The sequence below is a fragment of the Macaca fascicularis genome, chromosome 15 (genome assembly GCF_037993035.2).
Source record: "Macaca fascicularis isolate 582-1 chromosome 15, T2T-MFA8v1.1".
NCBI lineage: Eukaryota > Metazoa > Chordata > Mammalia > Primates > Cercopithecidae > Macaca > Macaca fascicularis.
The window spans coordinates 2,890,277-2,910,384 of NC_088389.1; the positions used below are offsets into that span (position 1 = coordinate 2,890,277).

The 20,108-nt window shown below is 53.7% G+C and overlaps 1 protein-coding gene across 20 annotated transcripts in view; it reads left to right on the forward strand.

Annotated features, from left to right (window-relative positions):
- Positions 1-20,108, forward strand: part of SEC16A (SEC16 homolog A, endoplasmic reticulum export factor) — a 46,898-nt gene that overhangs the window by 11,014 nt on the left and 15,776 nt on the right. For 16 of the 20 annotated variants that reach the window (XM_015436201.4, XM_045374145.3, XM_045374146.3 and 13 more), the window contains 17 exons: positions 1,536-1,672; positions 5,277-5,374; positions 6,999-7,125; positions 7,619-7,817; positions 7,945-8,119; positions 9,838-9,980; positions 10,661-10,722; positions 10,800-10,938; positions 11,248-11,493; positions 13,107-13,204; positions 14,579-14,660; positions 14,837-14,954; positions 15,151-15,262; positions 15,467-15,572; positions 17,627-17,767; positions 19,358-19,471; positions 19,729-19,918. In XM_015436201.4, the coding sequence (XP_015291687.3) occupies positions 1,536-1,672; positions 5,277-5,374; positions 6,999-7,125; positions 7,619-7,817; positions 7,945-8,119; positions 9,838-9,980; positions 10,661-10,722; positions 10,800-10,938; positions 11,248-11,493; positions 13,107-13,204; positions 14,579-14,660; positions 14,837-14,954; positions 15,151-15,262; positions 15,467-15,572; positions 17,627-17,767; positions 19,358-19,471; positions 19,729-19,918 (2,287 nt within the window). Of the gene's footprint in view, positions 1-1,535; positions 1,673-5,276; positions 5,375-6,998; positions 7,126-7,618; positions 7,818-7,944; positions 8,120-9,837; positions 9,981-10,660; positions 10,723-10,799; positions 10,939-11,247; positions 11,494-12,536; positions 12,561-13,106; positions 13,205-14,578; positions 14,661-14,836; positions 14,955-15,150; positions 15,263-15,466; positions 15,573-17,626; positions 17,768-19,357; positions 19,472-19,728; positions 19,919-20,108 lie in introns of those variants that run through there. The other 4 variants (XR_012424089.1, XR_012424090.1, XM_065529831.2 and 1 more) reach the window with 3 other exon arrangements.

The following is a 20,108-nucleotide window of genomic DNA, read 5'->3' on the forward strand; positions in this document are numbered from 1 at the left end:
CTGCAGACAAGCTCTGTGTCGCACGCCTTGGGAAGCTGGGATGGCCCCTGGAAGCTTACATCAGAAGCACTGGACATCACATAGTTCTTTAAATGCCTCCTGGAGATTAAAAACACGGAGAGAAAAATAGTCCGTTTTGGAGCATGAGCTGCACGCAGCAGCTGAGTGAGGCGGGGTCCCGCAGGCTGCTCTCAGCACGTGGTGGTGCGGGCAGTGGTGCGGGCTGTGGCTCGGGGCCCGGCTGTGCTCATGCAGAAGATTCTTCTGTGCCTCCTTTCACAGGGACTCCAGCTCATGAGTGACGTTTGAGTTAGGTTCCGCGTAATCCTGCAGTCGTTCGAAAAGTGTCTATGTACACATGTGATCATTATTTGCTTTTCCTACTCTCTAACCCAGTTCAACATACACTGATTGGGTTCACCGATTCAGTGTCACTCCAGGTAGAAGGTTGCGTGATAGGGAGTTGGAAAGCCGTGGTCTTGCAGTATGTAAGGCCAGTTGGAACCAGACTTGGGGCCACACAGGAAGGCCTTGCAGTCAGAAGGGCGCCCGCCCCGAGGAACAAGCTGCCGTGGCTGGCTGGGTACTATCCCGGGGAATGGGGCTGGGCCTCCCCTTGGGCCTCAAGCATCACGGTTTGTGTGCATATGACCAGGTGCACACCTGACCCCTCAGACCTGTGTAGGTTCCAGAAGGAGCCCAGGCACTTTTTATTTCCATACAAGGACATTCAGCTCTGCTGGGAGCCGTGGGGTAGGGCTGATGCAGAGCGAGGGGGAAGCCGTGGCCTCACTTCGGGTCCTTTGTACGGTCCTGCTGCTGCGAGCCACGTCCCTCCGCAGAGTGCACTCCTCCCACCATGCCTCTTGCTGTGGTGTCTGGGTGGCCAAGGACAAGTCTGCTTTGCTGTGATTTCACATTGCCTGCCAGCCAGCGGTAGCCTCGAGGCTTTGAGGTCCCTAAGCATGAATTCTGGCGTGTGCCCAGGGCACTGCATGTCTGCAGATCCTCATGTGTCCACGTGGCCCCCTTGGGGACAGATCTGTGGCCACGAATTGGTTGGTGATGGGGCTGAAGCCTCCCGAGAATAAAGCACGGTCCACTTTTAGAGGCTGCTCCTGGCTGTGGCTCTGTTCACTGGGACCCTGGTTCTCTGACTTCACGGAGGTGGCATCTGAAGCAGGACACAGGGGTTGTTCAATTCATGGCATCTCCACACTGGACTCGTCAGGAAGCAGAAACCTAACAGCCCCTTCCAGAAGTCACCACAGGCCCCTGGGGTTGTCTGCTGACATGCTGGTGCCCTGGGTCCATCCAGGGGTCTCGTGAACAGGGCCAGCCCTGTGGGTCTTAGGACGCCCCGCTGCCTGTGGGTGTGGCTGTACTTTGGAGGTCTGTGTGGTTGTGCATGAGGGAAGGGCCACACTCAGTCCCGCTGGGGAGCAGCCATCTGCGATGTTTCGAGCTCAGGCTGGCTGTCGAACGAGCTTGCTCTTGATTGGTATCTAATCCTACCCAAATGCTTCCTCCCACAGGATGTCTACGGCCTCTACGAGACTCGATACAGGCCCTATGACAGTGCTGCATCTGCGTACGCCGAGAACTACCGCTACCCCGAGCCCGAGCGGCCCAGCTCCCGAGCCAGCCACTCCTCGGAACGGCCACCTCCCAGGTGCGGCCATGCCCACCCTGGCTGCCCCTCTGTCACACTCAGACCCATGTCTGTGTTGCTTGCTATGGGGATAACAGTGGCTCGAAAAGTTCTGTATTTCTGAAGAATTATACAAACTTATCTAACGTATGTTTACATTGTCTCGGTATGGACAAATTGTAGGATGTGTTTTTCAATGAAATTAAACACTGCCCCGGGTAGCATTGGCTGTGCTGGTCAGTTAGCGTTTGGCCCCACCTCTGCTCGGGCCAGACCCTGCTCAGGGCTGCAAAGAAGCAACCTCTGACTTGTCCTGGAGCCCCTCTGGCCGGGGCTCATCTGTTGGTCCGGCCATTTGCTGATGGGGTGTCCGGGCTCCCCAGAGACACGGCAGCTTTTCACAGGTCTGCAGAGGCCTGGGGGGACTGGTCACAGGGGTGACTTTAATTCTTAGACCTGTCCAGCTGGCTACAGAAAGCAGGGCCTGAAAGCCTGTGTTGCCTCTTCTTTTTTTTGTCTTTTGAGGCAGGTCTCACCCTGTTGTCCAAGCTGGAGTGCAGGGGTGCTGTCTTGGCTCACTGCAGCCTTGACCTCCTGAGCCCCGGCAATCTTCCCACTTCAGCCCACCGAGGAGCTGGGACTACAGACATGCCCCACCAAACCCAGCTAATTTTGTTCATTGTTTTTTGTAGAGACTAGTGTCTCACTATGTTGCCCAGGCTGGTCTCGAACTCCTGACCTCAAGGGATCCTCCTGCCCTGGTCTCCCAAAGTGCTGGGATTACAGGCATGAGCCACTGCGCCCATCCAGCCTATGTTTCTCCTTGACGTTGCCTCCTCTGATTGAAGGCCAGCCATGCCTCTGTTTGCCATTACAGAAGAGGGGTTTGGAAAGACCTGTGGCACTGTGCCTTCAGCTGAGTAGGCCCTTAAGCCAGGTCAGAGTCCTCCCGGGCCCTAGAGCCAAGGAGGCCGCTGTTGATTTTCATCTCCACTCAGGAGGTGCGCAGAGCCCTGCGAGGGGTGGGCATGGTGCTGGCCACCGCGCTAGGCTGCGCCTTCCAGGGCCTTAGCTGCCCCTGCTCCTTGTCAGATCTGAGGAGAGACTGTCTCACAGGTAGAGGCTCCCAGCCAGGGGATGTTGCTTCTTAAACTTGGTAATAGAGAAAAACTAGTTATTAGTGAAGACTTTGTACCTGCACTGGTGTTTGAAAGGTTCTTCCGGCTTATTCTTAGAGGTTTTCAGGAGCTTATCTGAAGACAAAGTTTCTGTGTGTGAACCTCTGCCCACGCGGCTAGCCCTGGTGTACTCGGCTCCAGGGCACACACTGGGCCATGTGCAGCTGGATGTTGGAGGTGCTTTGTGAAGCAGGCGGCGCTGTGAGGCTTCACCTCTCCAGAGGCTATAACTGTGAGAAAATTCCCAGGGTTTGAGCTACTGTGTGTCACCCTGTCACTTGGGAAGCGGGGTTTGAAGTTAAGATCATGTTCCGATTCAAAGCCTGCCAGGTCCAGCTGAGGGTGAGCGGGCAGGTGTTTCCTAGAGGCCCTGAGAGGTGAGAGCATGGAGGAGAGACAGCCAGGGAGTTCTCACCGTTCCGTTTTCCTTCTGCTGGCCGCCCTGCCAGGCTCACCTGGGAACCGATTCTGAGAGGCCAGTGGTGGCTCATGATACAGAGAAGGACTCTCACCAGAGGTGGGGTCAGGTCACCACAGGAATGACGTTGTCACCGGACCCACAGGCTCACTCTTCCTTCCCGTGTTCGGATCCTGCGGCTGCCTTCAGCCCTGGCTTGTGCAGGCTCTGGGGAGTCCTCTCTGCTCCCTCCCCAGCTTTGGTTGGGGAGCACATGTCTCGTGCGTGTGTTCAGCCTCCACGCTTGTGCGTGGCATGGACTCACCTCTTTGGGCCTGGTGTGGTCCGATCCCCGCAGGCACTGCCGTCTCGGCCTTGTTCGTTTTTGAGACTGTGTGGCTCCTGGTGAGTGACTGGGGTTGGAAAGGTCGGCTGAGGAGACGGCAGCTCCTTGGAAACCCCGAGTCAGATAATTTCTCCAGAACCTGCTGTGGCCCACATGAATGTGATAGGCCCTGGAGTGGCCACTCAGGCTGTCGGTTGGCAGGGCTTGTTACTGTGGCTGAGCAGTTGGATGTAGGGGACAAGTGGGCTTGTTACTGTGGCTGAGCAGTTGGATGTAGGGGACAAGTGGGCTTGTTACTGTGGCTGAGCAGTTGGATGTAGGGGACAAGTGGGCTTGTTACTGTGGCTGAGCAGTTGGATGTAGGGGACAAGTGGGCCGGGCGCGTGCCTCCCAGCAACAGCCCCGTTCGATGCAGAGGTGCTGCGCCAGCCGAGCAGCCAACCTCCGCGGCGGGTGTGGCTCCCGTGACGTCTCCCGAAGGGGCGTGGGAAGGGCCACATTCTAAAAATGAAATATTGTATGAAAATTATAAGGTGCTCTTACAGCCTTTCAAGAGTCTTTTTAGGTCTCACCCTTTTAGCCAGGCTGGTGTGCAGTGGTGCCATCATAGCTCACTGCAGCCTGGAAACCTGCTGGACTCAAGCCATCCTCCTGCCTCAGCCTCCTGAGTAGCTGGGACTGCAGGTGTGTGCCACCATGCCTGGCTAATTTTTTTATTGTTGTATGGAGACGGGGTCTCACTGTGTTTACCAGGCTGGCCTTTCAAGAATCTTGACAGTACCAGAAGGTCTGATACTTGATCATTGTACTAACTTGTGCTTTTCCTCTGGTGAGAGTCAGGATCATGGCTTGGTCTACAAAACCAGCCTTTCTGGGGCACGTGTAGGATTCTGACACCTCGTCAGCTCCAGGAGACCTGAGGGGGAGGTGGGGCCCTTAGAGTCCCACTCCAGAAGCACACACAGGGGCTCCGATGGGGTACCCTGTGCGCATGCAGGGAGCACCAACAGCCAGCGGTCTGCGGTCGAGGCTGTGAAACTGGCATTTTAGGTTGGTTTGAATGGCTCAGTGAGACCAGGCACCGTGGGTCACTCCTGCAATCCCAGCACTTTAGGAGGCTGAGGTGGGTGGATCGCTTGACTCCAGGTGTTCGAGACCAGCCTGAGCAACATGGTGAAACCCCATCTCTATGAAAAATATAAAAAATTAGCCGGGTGTGATGGCGCATGCCTGTAGTCCCAGCTACTCAGAAGCTGAAGTGGGAGGATCGTTTGAGCCTGGGAGGTGGAGGTTGTGTTGAGCTGAGGTCGTGTCGCTGCACTCCAGCCTATGCGACAGAGTGAGACCTGTCTCGAGAAGAAAAAAAAAGAAGCTCAGTCCATTTTGTCCTCTGCTGAGCATAAAAATTCTAGGACCTATTTTAGCATTGACTTTTCTAGGCTACAGCAATGAGAACACAAAAAGGGTCAGTTCTTTTTAGCCGACGGCGCTGAGTTATTTTGCCAAGATGAATTTGAATTAGCCGCGTGGTGGGAAATTCCAGAGTCTCATCCTTGCCACTGTTTTGAATCTTCTAACTGGAATTTTTGTATAAGCAAAGTGCTCTGATGAATGCCTGTTGCTTTGGGAATTATTTGTATTGGCTGATATCACACTTTAAGAAATAGGTAATTTGCTTTTTAACAGCACTGTGTGTTTTTTCAGGCAAGGGTATCCTGAAGGATACTATAGTTCCAAAAGTGGATGGAGCAGTCAGAGCGATTACTATGCAAGTTATTACTCCAGCCAGTACGATTATGGAGGTATGTCAAGGAGCTCCAAGCAGCTGGCCTTAGCAGGTGCCTTGTGCAAAAGACATTGATGACGTGCAGCCCTGGCCAGCCAGCGCCTGCTGGTGACTTCCAGGAAATGTCCCCTTTTATTAGTCTCTTTATGTTTTTGCCCAAGAGCCAAAATAGTTGGAAATACTTTGTATTTGGAAATAATTATATTGATATGTTTCATTACAGAATTTCATCTTAATCTTAGCATGAATGCATCTTTGTCATATTGGCAGATTTCTCTGATTTTCTAGCAGAGCATAACCAGCAGTTCGAGAGCTGCTGTGTCCACATGTGCCTTCGTAAACATAAACGGATGAAAAGGAAGTGAAGTGAAAAACCATCTCCTCAGTTCCACCAGCCACGTTCCCCGCACTCCTGACCGCAGGAGGCTGGCAGCTGCTGCCTGGGGCAGTGTGGACGTGGGCCACGCCCACCGGGCAGTGAGCTGGGTACTCCCTGGCGGCAGCCAGCTGCAGCCCTCCATGCAGTGTGTGCGGCACAGTGGCCATGTCCCAGGAAGAGCCTCCTCTGGTCACTCCTGCCCTGGCTGTGACCTCTCGTGCTCTGGGCCCTGAATCCCCTTGACAAATATCGAGCATCCTCTTTGGTATTTGCACCTGTTTTAAATAGAAATTTGAAGAAGAAAAGACATCTTTAGAAAAGATGATAAAAGACCTTTTAAGAACTTTTTCTTAATACTTGCTAAAAACACTTGCTGAAAATGGTATATCCATTTCGTTTACAGCCCTTTTAAAGTAACCTTTTAATATTGAGATTTTTTTTTTAAAACCTTATGAGTCACATTAAGGTGAAGAAATAGTAGTAAAATTTACAGTTAGGGGATTAACTAGTAAAAAGCAGCAACCGTGAAAGTGAACTAGCTGGGCGCAGTGGCTCACGCCTGTGATCCCTGCGCTTAGGGAGGCCAAGGTATGGGAGAAGCACTTGAGCCCAGGAGTTCAAGAACAGCCTGCAAAACATAGTAAGACCCAATCTCTGTTTAAAAAAAAAAAGAAGAAAAAGGACTTACTAAAGAAATCTTGGCCGAGCGCGGTGGCTCACGCCTGTAATCCCAGCACTTTGGGAGGCCGAGGTGGGCGGATCACGAGGTCAGGAGATCGAGACCATCCTGGCTAACACAGTGAAACGCCATCTCTACTAAAAATACAAAAAAATTAGCCAGGCATGGTGGCGGGTGCCTGTAGTCCCAGCTACTCGGGAGGCTGAGGCAGGAGAATGGTGTGAACCCGGGAGGCGAAGCTTGCAGTGAGCTGAGATCATGCCAGCGCACTCCTCTCTGGGCGACAGAGCGAGACTGTCTCAAAAAAAAAAAAATCTTTTAGCACCTTTTCTAAAAATATTTTTTCCTTTTAATCTAAAACACTTAAGTATTGAGAGAAAAATCAGCCAGTTGCCTTTAGGTAGCTTGAGCCCTCCAGATCGCATGGCTTCCTGGTGTTGTGCTGGTTTCCAGGAGATAAGCTAGGTTTCTCGAGGAGTTCTTGGAGCATGAAGTCCTGGGGTGGTGTCACTTCTTCAGTGATATCTGAGGCATTTCTTCTTTTGATTGTTACTGTATTAATCATTAGTTCCTTGCTCACAGATCCAGGTCACTGGGATCGTTACCACTACAGTGCCAGAGTCAGGGACCCCCGCACCTACGACCGGAGGTATTGGTGTGATGCAGAGTACGACGTGTACAGGAGAGAGCACTCTGCCTACGGGGACAGGTTGGTGGAGCACCCCTGGGGGGAAGGGGCTGGGGGCAGCCAGGGCGCACTAGTGCTTCTCTGCCCTCATGTCTGGGTTTTAATAAAGAGCTTTGGTAGTTTGGGTGAGCATCTGCCTGATGTTCTGGTCCCTGTCTGAAAGGAAGGAGGGAGCAGACCCTTCCAGATTTCCCAGCGTGGACTGTTAGAGGAGAACTGGCCTCAGCAAGAGGACTGTTCAGCACCCCTGGGAGCACCTGGGAGGCTGGGCTCACGCTTTCTCGTCATCCCTTTTTAGCGGTCGCGCCCTGCAGCCCAGAGCAGTGGCCACACTGGAGATGCATTCCCAGGACTTCTCTAAAGCTGCGCGTCAGAGGGCCCTGAGGGTCGGGTGTGGTGTGTTGTGGCTCAGCCCCAGGGGTCTCAGTCTTGGCCCCTGGGCAGCCGCGTGGCACATGGGGACGGGACCTCCCGCACTCCCATTCCTCTGCCTCTGTCCCCCGGCTTCCTCTAGGCCCGAGAAACGTGACAACAACTGGAGGTACGACCCTCGCTTCACGGGGAGTTTTGACGACGACCCCGATCCCCACAGAGACCCTTACGGGGAAGAGGTGGACAGGCGCAGCGTCCACAGTGAGCACTCGGCACGGAGCCTGCACAGTGCACACAGCCTGGCCAGCCGCCGTAGCAGCCTCAGTTCCCACTCACACCAGGTGCGCGGCGGCACCTCACAGACACGCGGACGGTTGTGTTTAGAACCACCATCCTGTTTGCAGTGTACCTAAACTTTTACCACTGTGCCTGGAGAACTGATTTTTCCCGTTTGCTTTGTTTTTTAAGAGTCAGATTTACAGAAGCCACAATGTGGCTGCCAGTTCCTACGAGGCCCCGCTTCCTCCAGGCTCCTTTCACGGTGATTTCGCCTACGGCACCTACCGCAGCAATTTCAACAGTGGCCCCGGCTTCCCAGAGTATGGCTACCCTGCAGACACCGTCTGGCCTGCCATGGAGCAAGGTGTGTGCTCAGCAGGACAGAGGGACACTGGCTCACCCCACTGGGACGGCCACCCAGCCTGGGATCCGAACACGGGAGTCAGGGCTGGGGTTGGAATGGTGATGTCCTGGCCTGGCTCTGACCCAATCCATCCTTCCAAGTGGCAGAGCGTGTCAGGACGGGCTGACGCTGTCTCTTCGATTGCAGTTTGGCTTAAGGCCTGAGAGCTGCCCTGGCTGCCCCGACATGCATTTTAAAGTGTGACTGTGAGGACAGCCCACATCCAGGCTCTGGGCGGCCCCTGGTCACATCCCCATCGCAGACCCCGTGGCTCAGCAGGCTTGCAGGAGGGAGCTGCTCCTTCCCCTTGGAGACTCCGCTCCTGCAGGTGTCCGTATGTCAGAGTTCCCTTCCAGGATGCTCAAATGCTTTTTCTTGGCAAATTGCAGAAATATATGTAAAGATATAAAGTTACAGAATGGAACAGTAGACTGACTGAGTTTCCTTTTTTTTTTTTTTTTGAGATGGAGTCTTACCCTGTCTCCCAGGCTGGAGTGCAGTGATGCAATCTCGGCTCACTGCAACTTCTGCATTGGGTTCAAACGATTCTCCTGCCTCAGCCTCCCGAGTAGCTGGGACTACAGGTGTTTGCCACCATACACGGCTAATTTTTGTATTTTTAGTCGAGACGGGGTTTTGCCACGTTGGCCAGGCTGGTCTCAAACTCCTGACCTCAAGTGATCCGTCCTCCGTCTTACAAATGCTCAGATTACAGGTGTGAGTCACTGTGCTCGGCCTTACTTTCGTAAAGTATTGTTTCAGTTAACAACATTTTTTCATTTATTTATTTATTTATTTTTATTTTTATTTTTTTTTTTTTGAGACGGAGTCTCGCTCTGTCGCCCAGGCTGGAGTGCAGTGGCCGGATCTCGGCTCACTGCAAGCTCCGCCTCCCAGGTTTACGCCATTCTCCTGCCTCAGCCTCGTGAGTAGCTGGAACTACAGGCACCTGCCACCTCGCCCGGCTAGTTTTTTTGTATTTTTTAGTAGAGATGGGGTTGCACCATGTTAGCCAGGATGGTCTCGATCTCCTGATCTCGTGATCCACCCGTCTCGGCCTCCCAAAGTGCTGGGATTACAGGCTTGAGCCACCGCGCCCGGCCGATTTATTTATTTTTTTTTTTAAGAGACAGTCTCGCTCTGTCACCCAGGCTGGAGTGCAGTGGCGCGGTCATGGTTGCTATCTCCTGGGGTCAGGTGGCCCTCCTGCCTTGGATCCTTTCAAAGTGCTGGGATCACAGGCCTGCGCAACTATGCCTGGCTCCTTATTTTCTTTTTTGCTTGAGGTGTTTTGCTGTCCTTTTTGTTGGGTGCTGTGTGGTCATCACAGTCTGCATCTGGTTTTGTGAAAGGGAAAGAGCTCGGGCGCGGCCAGGCCCGGGAGGAGCCCGCGCCGCCAAAGGAGCCTCAGGACGGCTCGCGAGGGTGACGCAGGAGCTTCCTCAGTGTGCAAGGGAATAGCTCTCATACTTGGTGATACCAGCATTTATCTTTTCCTGACATACACTTCAGTTCTACTTTTAAGTATGATGTTAAACAATTCCCGACTTTGAGTTGGAAGTTTGTCATGATAAATCTCACCGGTGATTTCAGCTGTGTGGGCACATTGAAAGTCTAGGCTCAGAAGCAGCAAACAGTGACAAGCTGATGGTTTCTTTTTCCATTTATCTTAAATGCAGTTTCATCAAGGCCAACTTCTCCTGAAAAATTTTCAGTGCCTCATGTCTGTGCCAGGTTTGGCCCTGGCGGTCAGCTTATCAAAGTGATTCCCAATCTGCCTTCAGAAGGACAGCCGGCCTTGGTGGAGGTCCACAGCATGGAGGTAATGGCACACGGTGTCACTGCTCTGCCGCCCCGGGGAACTCTGTGCTTTGCAGTTTGTCATCTTCAATTGCCAGACCTTGTCTCTGGACATACAGAGCTTGTCCTTGGAAAAATGTTTATTCCTATGAATTTTCAGTGTGTAGGGTTTTTCTTCTGTTTGGTCATATCTTTGTCATCCTAAAAGTCAGTATTGTAAGCGTCTGCCTTGGTGTTAGACGTGGTTTGATCATATATGCATTTCCTGTCCTCATTTTGGGGATGTTTGCTTTATTGCTGCTTTTCAGTGATAGATGCAGCGGGTGGGCCCTGTGCTGCCCAGGTGAGGGGAGCGGGGTGGCACATGGGCCCGGCGCTGCCGAGGTGAGTGGGGCTGGCGTGCGCCTCTTCCTGCAGCTTCTACAGGCTTCTGTAACATGTATTGGGGTTCTGCCTCAGGATTTGGGGAGAAAAAATGGATTTCACTGCTTAAAATAAAGTTTGAAATCATGGCTGTGGCCCACACAGGCCATGTTCCATGTAATAGCCTTGACAGAACCTTCACCCGCTGTGGGGCGGGGCGGGGCGGGCGGGCCAGGCCACCCTCTCCTCTCTCATGCAGCATCTGTGCCTGGGTTGGCCGGCCTGCCAGCAGGGTGGCTGTGCACTGGCTGCCGCTGACCCACAGCCCTCTCCTCGTAGGCCTTGCTGCAGCACACGTCTGAGCAGGAGGAGATGCGGGCGTTCCCGGGACCCCTGGCCAAGTATGTTCCTTGTTGAGGCTTTTCTTTGCGAGCCCAGCCTTGCAGACATCACTGCTCACTGTGTGTTCTTTCTACAGAGACGATACCCATAAAGTGGATGTCATTAATTTTGCACAGAACAAAGCTATAAAATGTTTGCAGAATGAAAACTTAATTGACAAAGAGTCTGCAAGTCTTCTTTGGAATTTTATTGTTCTCCTATGCAGACAGAATGGGGTATGTGTCTTTTTACTTCTAGAGTGTTTCTTTCTGCTGGTCTTCATTTCGTCTTGGGCATTGCATGCTCAGCCTCCTGGCGGAGCAGGGCGAGATCCGCCTGCCCAGCTGTGGGAGCCTCGAGGACTGGGTGGGGAGGGAGAGGGAACATGCGGTTGGGATGAGATGAGGTTTCAGTCCAGCCTTGCCAGCCTTTCGGGTAGTTGTGGGTCTGGCTGTGTCCAGGGTGGGGCTTTGTCCCCGTGATGATCTAATGCGTCCTCACCTGAGAGCCATTGTTCTCCTTCCTGTTCCTGTTGACCCGAACAGACCGTGGTAGGGACCGACATTGCGGAGCTTCTCTTACGAGACCACAGAACAGTGTGGCTTCCTGGGAAGTCGCCCAATGAAGCAAACCTGATTGATTTCACGAACGAGGCGGTGGAGCAGGTGGAAGAGGAGGAGTCTGGCGAGGCCCAGCTCTCTTTCCTCACTGGTGGTCCGACGGCTGCTGCCAGCTCTCTTGAGAGAGAGACGGAGCGGTTCAGGGAGCTGTTGCTGTATGGCCGTAAGAAGGTGCGCCTGCCCATCATGGCACCTGGCGCCTGCAGGTGTCCACTGGGTCGGGCCTGGTGCGGGCGATGCAGCCGTTGGGGAGGGACACGGCCCCTCTCGGGAGCGTCCGCGCTGCGGTGTGGGGCTTCGGGTCTTGCTGTTTCGTGAACGATGCCGGCCTCTTTTATGCCATCCTTCTGGAGGTGTTCATGTGGGTTTCCTTCTAACTATTTCCAGTGTTGGAGACCTGCAGATGGAATTTTCAGTCATTCAATAAATGCACGTGTTGAGCACGGGCCGTGTCCCTGCTGTGTGTGCCAAGTCTCAGATGAGACATGCATGACACGAGTTTTGGCATTCTCACAAAGTCAGGCTCGAGTCCACAGCCCAGAAGTCGTTGGGAGTTGGGAGGACGCACCCAGCCTGTCAGAGGCGCAGTGCATGGAAAGGCCACGGGCAGGGGAGCAGCCAGTGCGTATAGCGTCCAGTGACTGGGGCCACAGCAGCCTGGGGACCAGGGCAGGTGGGGGACCTGAGACAGGAGCCTGCTCTGGGACAGTGGGATTGGGGGGTCCATAGCGACTGCAGCAGGGACAGTGTGTTCACAGGAGGGCCTGTCTAGGGCGCATGATGTCCGCTTTGGATGTGCTAAGCAGGAGAGAGGCCAGTCTCACGGGCATGTGTGGCCCTGAATAGCAGAGACATTGGATAGGCCCAGAGCTCTCCGTCCTTTTATATCATGATAAACTCAGAAAGGGCATATTTGACCAGTACTTTTATTTTTTTATTTTTATTTTTTGAGACAAAATCTCGCTCTTGCCCAGGCTGGAGTGCAGTGGCGTGATCACCGCTTAATGCGGCCTCGACCTCCTGGGTTCAAGTGATCCTCCCATCTCAGCCTCCTGAGTAGCTGGGACTACAGCTGCACGCCGCCACGCTGGGCTAACTTTTTTTTTTTTTTTCCGTAGAGACGGGGTTTCACCATGTTGCCAGGCTGGTCTCGAACTCCTGGGCTCAAGCAATCCGCCCGCCTTGGTCTCCCAAAGTGCTGGGATTACAGGCATGAGCCACCGCGCCCGGCCTGATCAGTATGAGTCTATTATGGATGTTTTATAACTGATTGAAGTCGTGTAACCTGTTAGCTTTTATTAACATCTTCCTCTACTGTAGCATTTTTGCCTCCTAGCCTGAAGTCCTAAATTATACCCTAGATGATTTTGGCGAAAGGGGAGGCTGCCTTACTGGAGCCACTGTCTGTGCTGACGGATATTCGCGGAGGCCTCCTGTTAGAACCGGGGAATTGACCCGTGTGTGTTTCCCAGTGGACGGGGCGGCGTGGTGGGCAGTGCGGTGTGGTTAGCCCTATTTGTGATTAGCGTGCTTATGTTTTATGCTGAAAATGGATAAAAGCAGCAAATATCTACAGATACCCACTACCACGGGGACTTTGAAACTCAGGAAAATAGTGAAATGCTGACGTGTCTTAATCTCCAAATGGTGAATAAGTTTTTGAGGCCTTTGGGTTGTTTGTGTATCTGCTGCTGCGTGAGGACACATGGCCTGTCGCCTGTCTTGACTCATGTCACGTGAGCACCACCGATAACTCACCAAGGCCCCTGGAATGCCTTTTGCAGGATGCTTTGGAGTCTGCAATGAAGAATGGCCTGTGGGGTCACGCTCTGCTCCTTGCAAGTAAGATGGACAGCCGGACACACGCCCGAGTCATGACCAGGTACAGTCCCACGGTGGCCTGGTCCAGTGGCGAGCCCTGCTGGCTCCCTGCAGCACGCAGCGTCCACACTGGTGGCAGGTGGCAGGTGGCAGGCAGATCTCACTTGACTGTGCTGTGCTCCCACACGAACTCGGGCTTCCTTGGCTTCGAGGCTTCCTTGGGTTGTGCTGTGGAGAGCTTAAAAAGTTTTTTATTAACCGCATGGTTTTTAATACTTCACATAAAATCTCAGTGAATTCCTTAGTCTTCATCTTTTTTTTTTTTTTTTGAGACAGAGTCTTGCTCTGTTGCCCAGGCTGGAGTGCAGTGGCGTGATCTCGGCTCACTGCAAGCTCTGCCTCCCAGGTTCACGCCATTCTCCTGCCTCAGCCTCTCGAGTAGCTGGGATTACAGGCGCCCGCCACCATGCCCAACTAAGTTTTTTTGTATTTTTAGTAGAGACGGGGTTTCACCGTGTTAGCCAGGATGGTCTTGATCTCCTGACCTTGTGATCCGCCCGCCTTGGCCTCCCAAAGTGCTGGGATTATAGGCGTTAGCCATTGCACCCGGCCTAGTCTCCATCTTTTATAGCTTTTTCTTTAAATTTTGAGTTTTGCTCTGTTGCCCAGGCTGGCGTGCAGTGGCGCAGTCTCAGCTCACCGTAACCCCTGCCTCCCAGGTTCAAGTGATCCTCACGCCTTGGCCTCCCAAGTAGTTGGGACCACAGGCATCCACCACCACACCCAGCTAATTTTTTGTATTTTTAGTAGAGATGGGGTTTTGCCATGTTGGCCAGGCTGGTCTCAAACTCCTGGCCTCAAGGGATCTGCCCACCTTGACCTTCTGAAAGTGCTGGGATTACAGGCGTGAGCCACCACACCTGGACTTATCTTTTACAGCTTTTTTTTTTTTTTTTTAATATTGAGATAGGGAAAGAAAAATAAAATACTGAGATATGTGTACTTTGCCTAAGTGAAATATAAGTCTGATCATTACATCAGAGGGCTGAGGTCTGGTTTTTTTTTTTTTAATTTAGTTTATTACTATTTTATTTATTTATTTTTTTGAGATGGAGGCTTGCTCTGTCGCCCAGGCTAGAGTGCAGTGGCACGATCCCAGCTCACTGCAACCTCTGCCTCCTGGGTTCAAGCGATTCTCCTGCCTCAGCCTCCTGAGTGGCTGGGAATACAGGTGCATGCCACCACACCCAGCTGATTTTTGTATTTTTAGTAGAGACGGGTTTCTCCATGTTAGTCTCTAACTTCTGACCTCAGGTGATCCGCCCGCTTCGGCCTCCCAAAGTGCTGGGATTACAGGCGTGAGCCACCGCGCCCGGCCGGACTTTTTCTTTTAGCTGAGCCAGCGTGGGGTCTTTCTGTGTTTATGTCTGCCCAGGTTTGCCAACAGCCTCCCAATCAACGACCCTCTGCAGACAGTCTACCAGCTCATGTCCGGGCGGATGCCCGCCGCGTCTACGGTGAGTGGCACTGCCTGGTGGCTCGCACAGGCTCCACTGCCTGTGTGGAGTTTGCTCATGGGTGACGCTGTCACAGGCCGTGAGGTGCCTCCTCGTGCTGGTGAGCCCAGCTGCGTGGAATTGAAACGGTGCTGGCTTCCAGGGATGAGGCTTCGTTTTGTTTTTCCTCATGCTAGTGCTGTGGAGACGAGAAATGGGGAGACTGGAGGCCGCACCTTGCCATGGTCTTGTCCAACTTGAACAACAATATGGATGTCGAGTCCAGGACGATGGCTACCATGGGCGACACTCTGGGTAGGTCAGGGGTGGAGATGGGCATCAGGCGTCATGATGGAGCACCGAAGGCCCGGTTGTCTGTGGCATTGGCAGAAATCACAAGAACCCGGCCTTCTTGGTCCAGCTCGCGTCTCTAGTGCCTTCTGTGCACATGCTTGACTTCCGCGGGCATCCGCAGTCACTGAGACTCCGCCTGGTTCTCGTGTCTCTCCAGCTTCGAAGGGCCTCTTAGACGCGGCCCACTTTTGCTACCTTATGGCCCAGGTTGGATTTGGTGTTTATACGAAGAAAACTACAAAGCTTGTCTTAATTGGATCAAATCACAGGTAAAGAAGCAAGTCAGTGTAGTCCTGTAAGTTTTCCTTTAAAAGTAAGACGAAATCTTTCTCCTTTAGTTAATTCAGAAATGGACAGAATCATGTCTTGATTTGTCACATGGTGGGACACACTTCTGGATGACCTGCTCTGAGGTTGACTCTGCTAATAATTGGCCATGTTTTTCAAATCAAAATAATTCGCTTCCTCTACAGTTTGCCATTCTTAAAGTTCGCAACCAATGAAGCAATCCAGAGGACGGAAGCCTATGAGTACGCCCAGTCCCTGGGTGCCCAGACCTGCCCCCTGCCTAGTTTCCAGGTAAGCAGGTGCTGCCAGCCTGCAGCTGTCATGGGTGGGCAGGCGCTCAGTGCTAACAAGCTTTTGGCTATTTAGATTTTTTGAATTCTTATGGAAAAAAATGATGTGAGTTTTTTCGGGGAGGATCTTGAGAAGACATTTGATCTAAAATGCTAAAAAACTAGATCACATTGAATTGAGGCTTTCCGTTTGCATTTGATTTCAGTTATTTTCATGAGCTTTTTTTTTTTTTTTTTTTTTTTAAGGAGACAGGGTCTCACTCGTTGCCCAGGCTGGAGTGCACTCTGCTTTGATCACTCCCAGGCTTCAGCCATTTCCCTTGGCCTCCAGAGTAGCGGGGACTACAGGCAGCACCACCATGCCGTGCTAATTTTTTTGTTTTTTTTTTTTTTGAGACGGAGTCTCGCTCTGTTGCCCAGGCTGGAGCGCAGTGGCGCAGTCTCCACTCACTGCAAGCTCCGCCTCCCGGGTTCACACCATTCTCCTGCCTCAGCCTCCCATGTAGCTGGGACTACAGGCGCCCGCCACCGCACCCGGCTAATTTTTGTATTTTTAGTAGAGACGGGGTTTCACCGTGTTAGCCAGGATGGTCTCGATCTCCTGACCTCGTGATCTGCCTGCTTCGGCCTCCCAAAGTGCTGGGATTACAGGTGTGAGCCGCCGTGCCCGGCCGTATGAGCTGTTTTTAATATTTGAGGGAGGTATTCTCTGATGCAGTATGGGGGTGGTGTGTATAAAATATACATAGAGAGAGGCTGGGCATGGTGGCTCATGCCTGTAATCCCAGTACTTTGGGAGGCCAAGGTGGGTGGATTACCTGAGCTCAGGAATTAGAGACCAGCCTGGCAACGTAATGACACCCTGTCTCTACCAAAAAAAAAAAAAAATACAAAAATTAGCCAGGCATGGCAGCATGCGCCTGTATTTCCAGCTCCTCAGAGGCTGAAGTGGGAGCATCGCTTGAGCCCAGGAGATTGAGGCTGCAGTGAGCTGGACTGTGCCACTGCACTGTAGACTGGGTGACAAAGTGAGACCCTGTCAAAAAAAAAAAAAAAAAAGAAGTATCTAGAGAATGCCTGTGGGCAGCTGGAGCTGCACGGAAGGCAGTGGTCTTCCTGCCGTGCTCTTGGGGTGTTGTGGCTGTGAGAGCCGAGTGGCGCCATGAAAGGGGTTGGGGGGGAAAGCAGGGTGGGTTGCTTCCCAGCTTAGTCACTTACTTTGCTCTTGAAATCCTTCAGGGAACAGGGACTAGGACTGTGGTCGGCGGGCGTGGTGGGTGGGAGACATGATGAGTGAAGCGTCCAGAAGAGTCCACAGCTTCCAGGGTGACTCTCGGACGCAGGGGAGCCCCCGGGCAGCGCGAGGCTTTGTCCATCAGTGATGCTCGGACGCAGGGGAGCCCCGGGGCAGCGCGAGGCTTTGTCCATCAGTGATGCTCGGACGCAGGGGAGCCGCGGGGCAGCCTGAGGCTTTGTCCAACCACGATACTCGGACGCAGGGGAGCCCCCGGGCAGCGCGAGGCTTTGTCCATCAGTGATGCTCGGATGCAGGGGAGCCGCGGGGCAGCATGAGGCTTTGTCCAACCACGATACTCGGACACAGGGGAGCCCCGGGGCAGCGCGAGGCTTTGTCCTTCGGTGATACTCGGACTCAGGGGAACATCGGGGCAGCGCAAGGCTTTGTCCGTCGGTGATGCTCGGACTCAGGGGAGCCCCCGGGCAGCGCAAGGCTTTGTCCATCCGCGATACTCGGACGCAGGGGAGCCCCGGGGCAGCGCGAGGCTTTGTCCTTCGGTGATACTCGGACTCAGGGGAGCCCCGGGGCATCGTGAGGCTTTGTCCAACCACGATACTCGGACGCAGGGGAGCCCCAGGGCAGCGCGAGGCTTTGTCCGTCGGTGATGCTCGGACGCAGGGGAGCCCCCGGGCAGTGCAAGGCTTTGTCCATCCGCGATACTCGGACGCAGGGGAGCCCCCGGGCAGCGTGAGGCTTTGTCCATCCGCGATGCTCGGAAGCAGGGGAGCCGCGGGGCAGCAAGGTTTCTGTCATTTCAGGTGTTTAAGTTCATCTACTCCTGCCGCCTGGCGGAAATGGGGCTGGCCACGCAAGCCTTCCACTACTGTGAGGCCATCTCGAAGAGCATCCTGACGCAGCCGCACCTGTACTCCCCAGTGCTGATCAGCCAGCTTGTGCAGGTGCTGTCCCCAGCGCCGGTCCTCAGGATGCCGTGCTGACTGCAGGGAAGGAGGGCTTGCCAGAGCCCCCGGGCGTGGGGGTGGCGATGGTTCAGATGCGCGTTGTGGTAGACGCTCAGAACCTGCCTCTTGGGCAGATGAAGATCTCTGAATGGCTTCGTGTTTTGCGTCTTAGTCTGGGGACTCTCAGGCACCACGTGCCAGCACAGAACCTTGGTGCGAGTTTCATAATCAGAAGAAACTGTCTGTAGGATACTGGTTTTTTTTTTTGTTTTTTTGAGACGGAGTCTCGGAGTCTTGCTCTGTGGCCCAGGCTGGAGTGCAGTGGTGCAATCTCGGCTCACTGCAAGCTCCGCCTCCCGGGTTCACGCCATTCTCCTGCCTCAGCCTCCCGAGTAGCTGGGACTACAGGCACCCACCACCGCGCCTGGCTAAGTTTTTGTATTTTTAGTAGAGAGGGGGTTTCACCGTGGTCTCGATCTCCTGACCTCGTGATCCACCCGCCTCGGCCTCCCAAAGTGCTGGATTACAGGCTTGAGCCACCGCGCCCAGCCCAGGATATTCTTTTTTTATTGAAATAGAGTCTCACTCTGTCACCCAGGCTGGAGTGCAGTTTGGTGCGATCTCGGCTCACTGCAGCCTCCACCTCCCAGATTCAAGTGATGCTCCTGCCTCAGCCTCCCAAGTAGCTGGGATTACAGGCACCACGATTGACCAATTTTTTGTATTTTTAGTAGAGATGGGGTTCCACCATGTTGGCCAGGCTGGTCTCGAACTCGTGACCTCAAGTGATGCATGCATCTGCCTTGGCCCCCCAAAGTGCTGGGATTACAGGTGTCAGCCACCATGCCCAGTCAGGATGTTCTTATTTTGAGGAAATTTAGTCTGGTGGTTGATAGCTTAAGTGTCCAGAGTCCAGCAGCCTTTGTTTGAGTCCTGGCTGCACTGTTGCAAGCCTCAGTTTCTTCCCCTGTAAAACGGAGGAGGTGTGACTGGCAGAGAGTATGGGAGGTGCCACGGGATAGGTGTAGGCGGCGCCCGTGTTGCCCCAGGATCTTCATCTCTCGTCAGTAGTTCCATTTGTGAGAACGTGCTCATGGGATACCCAAAAAATGTATTAGGGACATTTTTAGATCCATTTCAAAGTTCAGAGAGTCATTGATGAATCCTTAGGTGCTCATCCCCCGCCTCAGTGGTTATGAACACATGGTCAAACTTGTGTTCTGCCCCCTTCTGCCCTGCTTTGCGTCTCCCACATTCCCGATGAAAGCTTGCAGACATTACCTGGGAGTGCAGCTCTTACTGAGTCAGGTCCACATGGTCAGGTGGTAGTCTCGGGCCAGGCGTGTTCCAGGGGGTGCCCAGCGCTGCCGACCCGGTGCCCGTGGGCCAAGAGGTCGTCTACAGCAACTTCCCACAGTCGCCCAGCATCCCGTGTATGTCACCTAAGCACATACTAGAAACATGTATGCAGCTAATTAGACCTTATCCCCAGTAAACACTGAAGCTGCATTGCCTGGACATTTTGAAGACGGCTCACTTGCCATCACCTGGTGGTGACAGGGGCCTCTGATTTTTGCCCATGTCTAGATGGCTTCCCAGTTACGACTCTTCGATCCCCAGCTGAAAGAGAAGCCGGAAGAGGAGTCCTTGGCCGCACCCACGTGGCTGGTTCACCTGCAGCAGGTGGAGCAGCAGATCAAGGTACAGCCTTGGCTTGGGGTGGCCCAGAGGCATCTGGTAAGGTGGCTTCTGTCCCTGTTATGTCCACACTGAAAGTATGTATCTAAAGACAGTATAACTGCAGATGTGTGCCTATGAGAATTCCCCAATTCCCCAGAAAGGGCGTTGAGTGCCTCCTGTCCTGAAGTAGGGACACAGCAAGCATGGTGGTGGCGGGTGGGCGGCGCTGCCGTGCGGCCACAAGTGGCTTCCACAGGGCAGGCCTTGTTCTCCCTCAGGAGGGGGCTGGAGTATGGCATCAGGACGGAGCCTTCCCGCAGCAGTGTCCCGGCACGCCGAGCTCCGAGGTGGAGCAGGACGGGGCAGGACTCAGTCAGCCAGCAGCCCTGGGGATCGCCAACCCACTGCTGGCCATGCCTGCGCCGAGCCCTGAGCACTCGAGCCCCAGCGTGCGGCTGCTGCCCTCAGGTGAGCCCAGGTGCGCGGCTGCTGCCCTTGGACAGACCCCGGCTTCCTGCTGGCTGAGCTGTGGTCTGCGCCCTTGCCTCCTGGAGAACCGCTTTCAGATGCAGACTGTTTGAGGCAGCGTCTCGCACCACCACGGTGGTTGTGGGTCTCCTCAGTCTCCTCCCTTCTTCCCTTCATGCTTCCTGCCCTG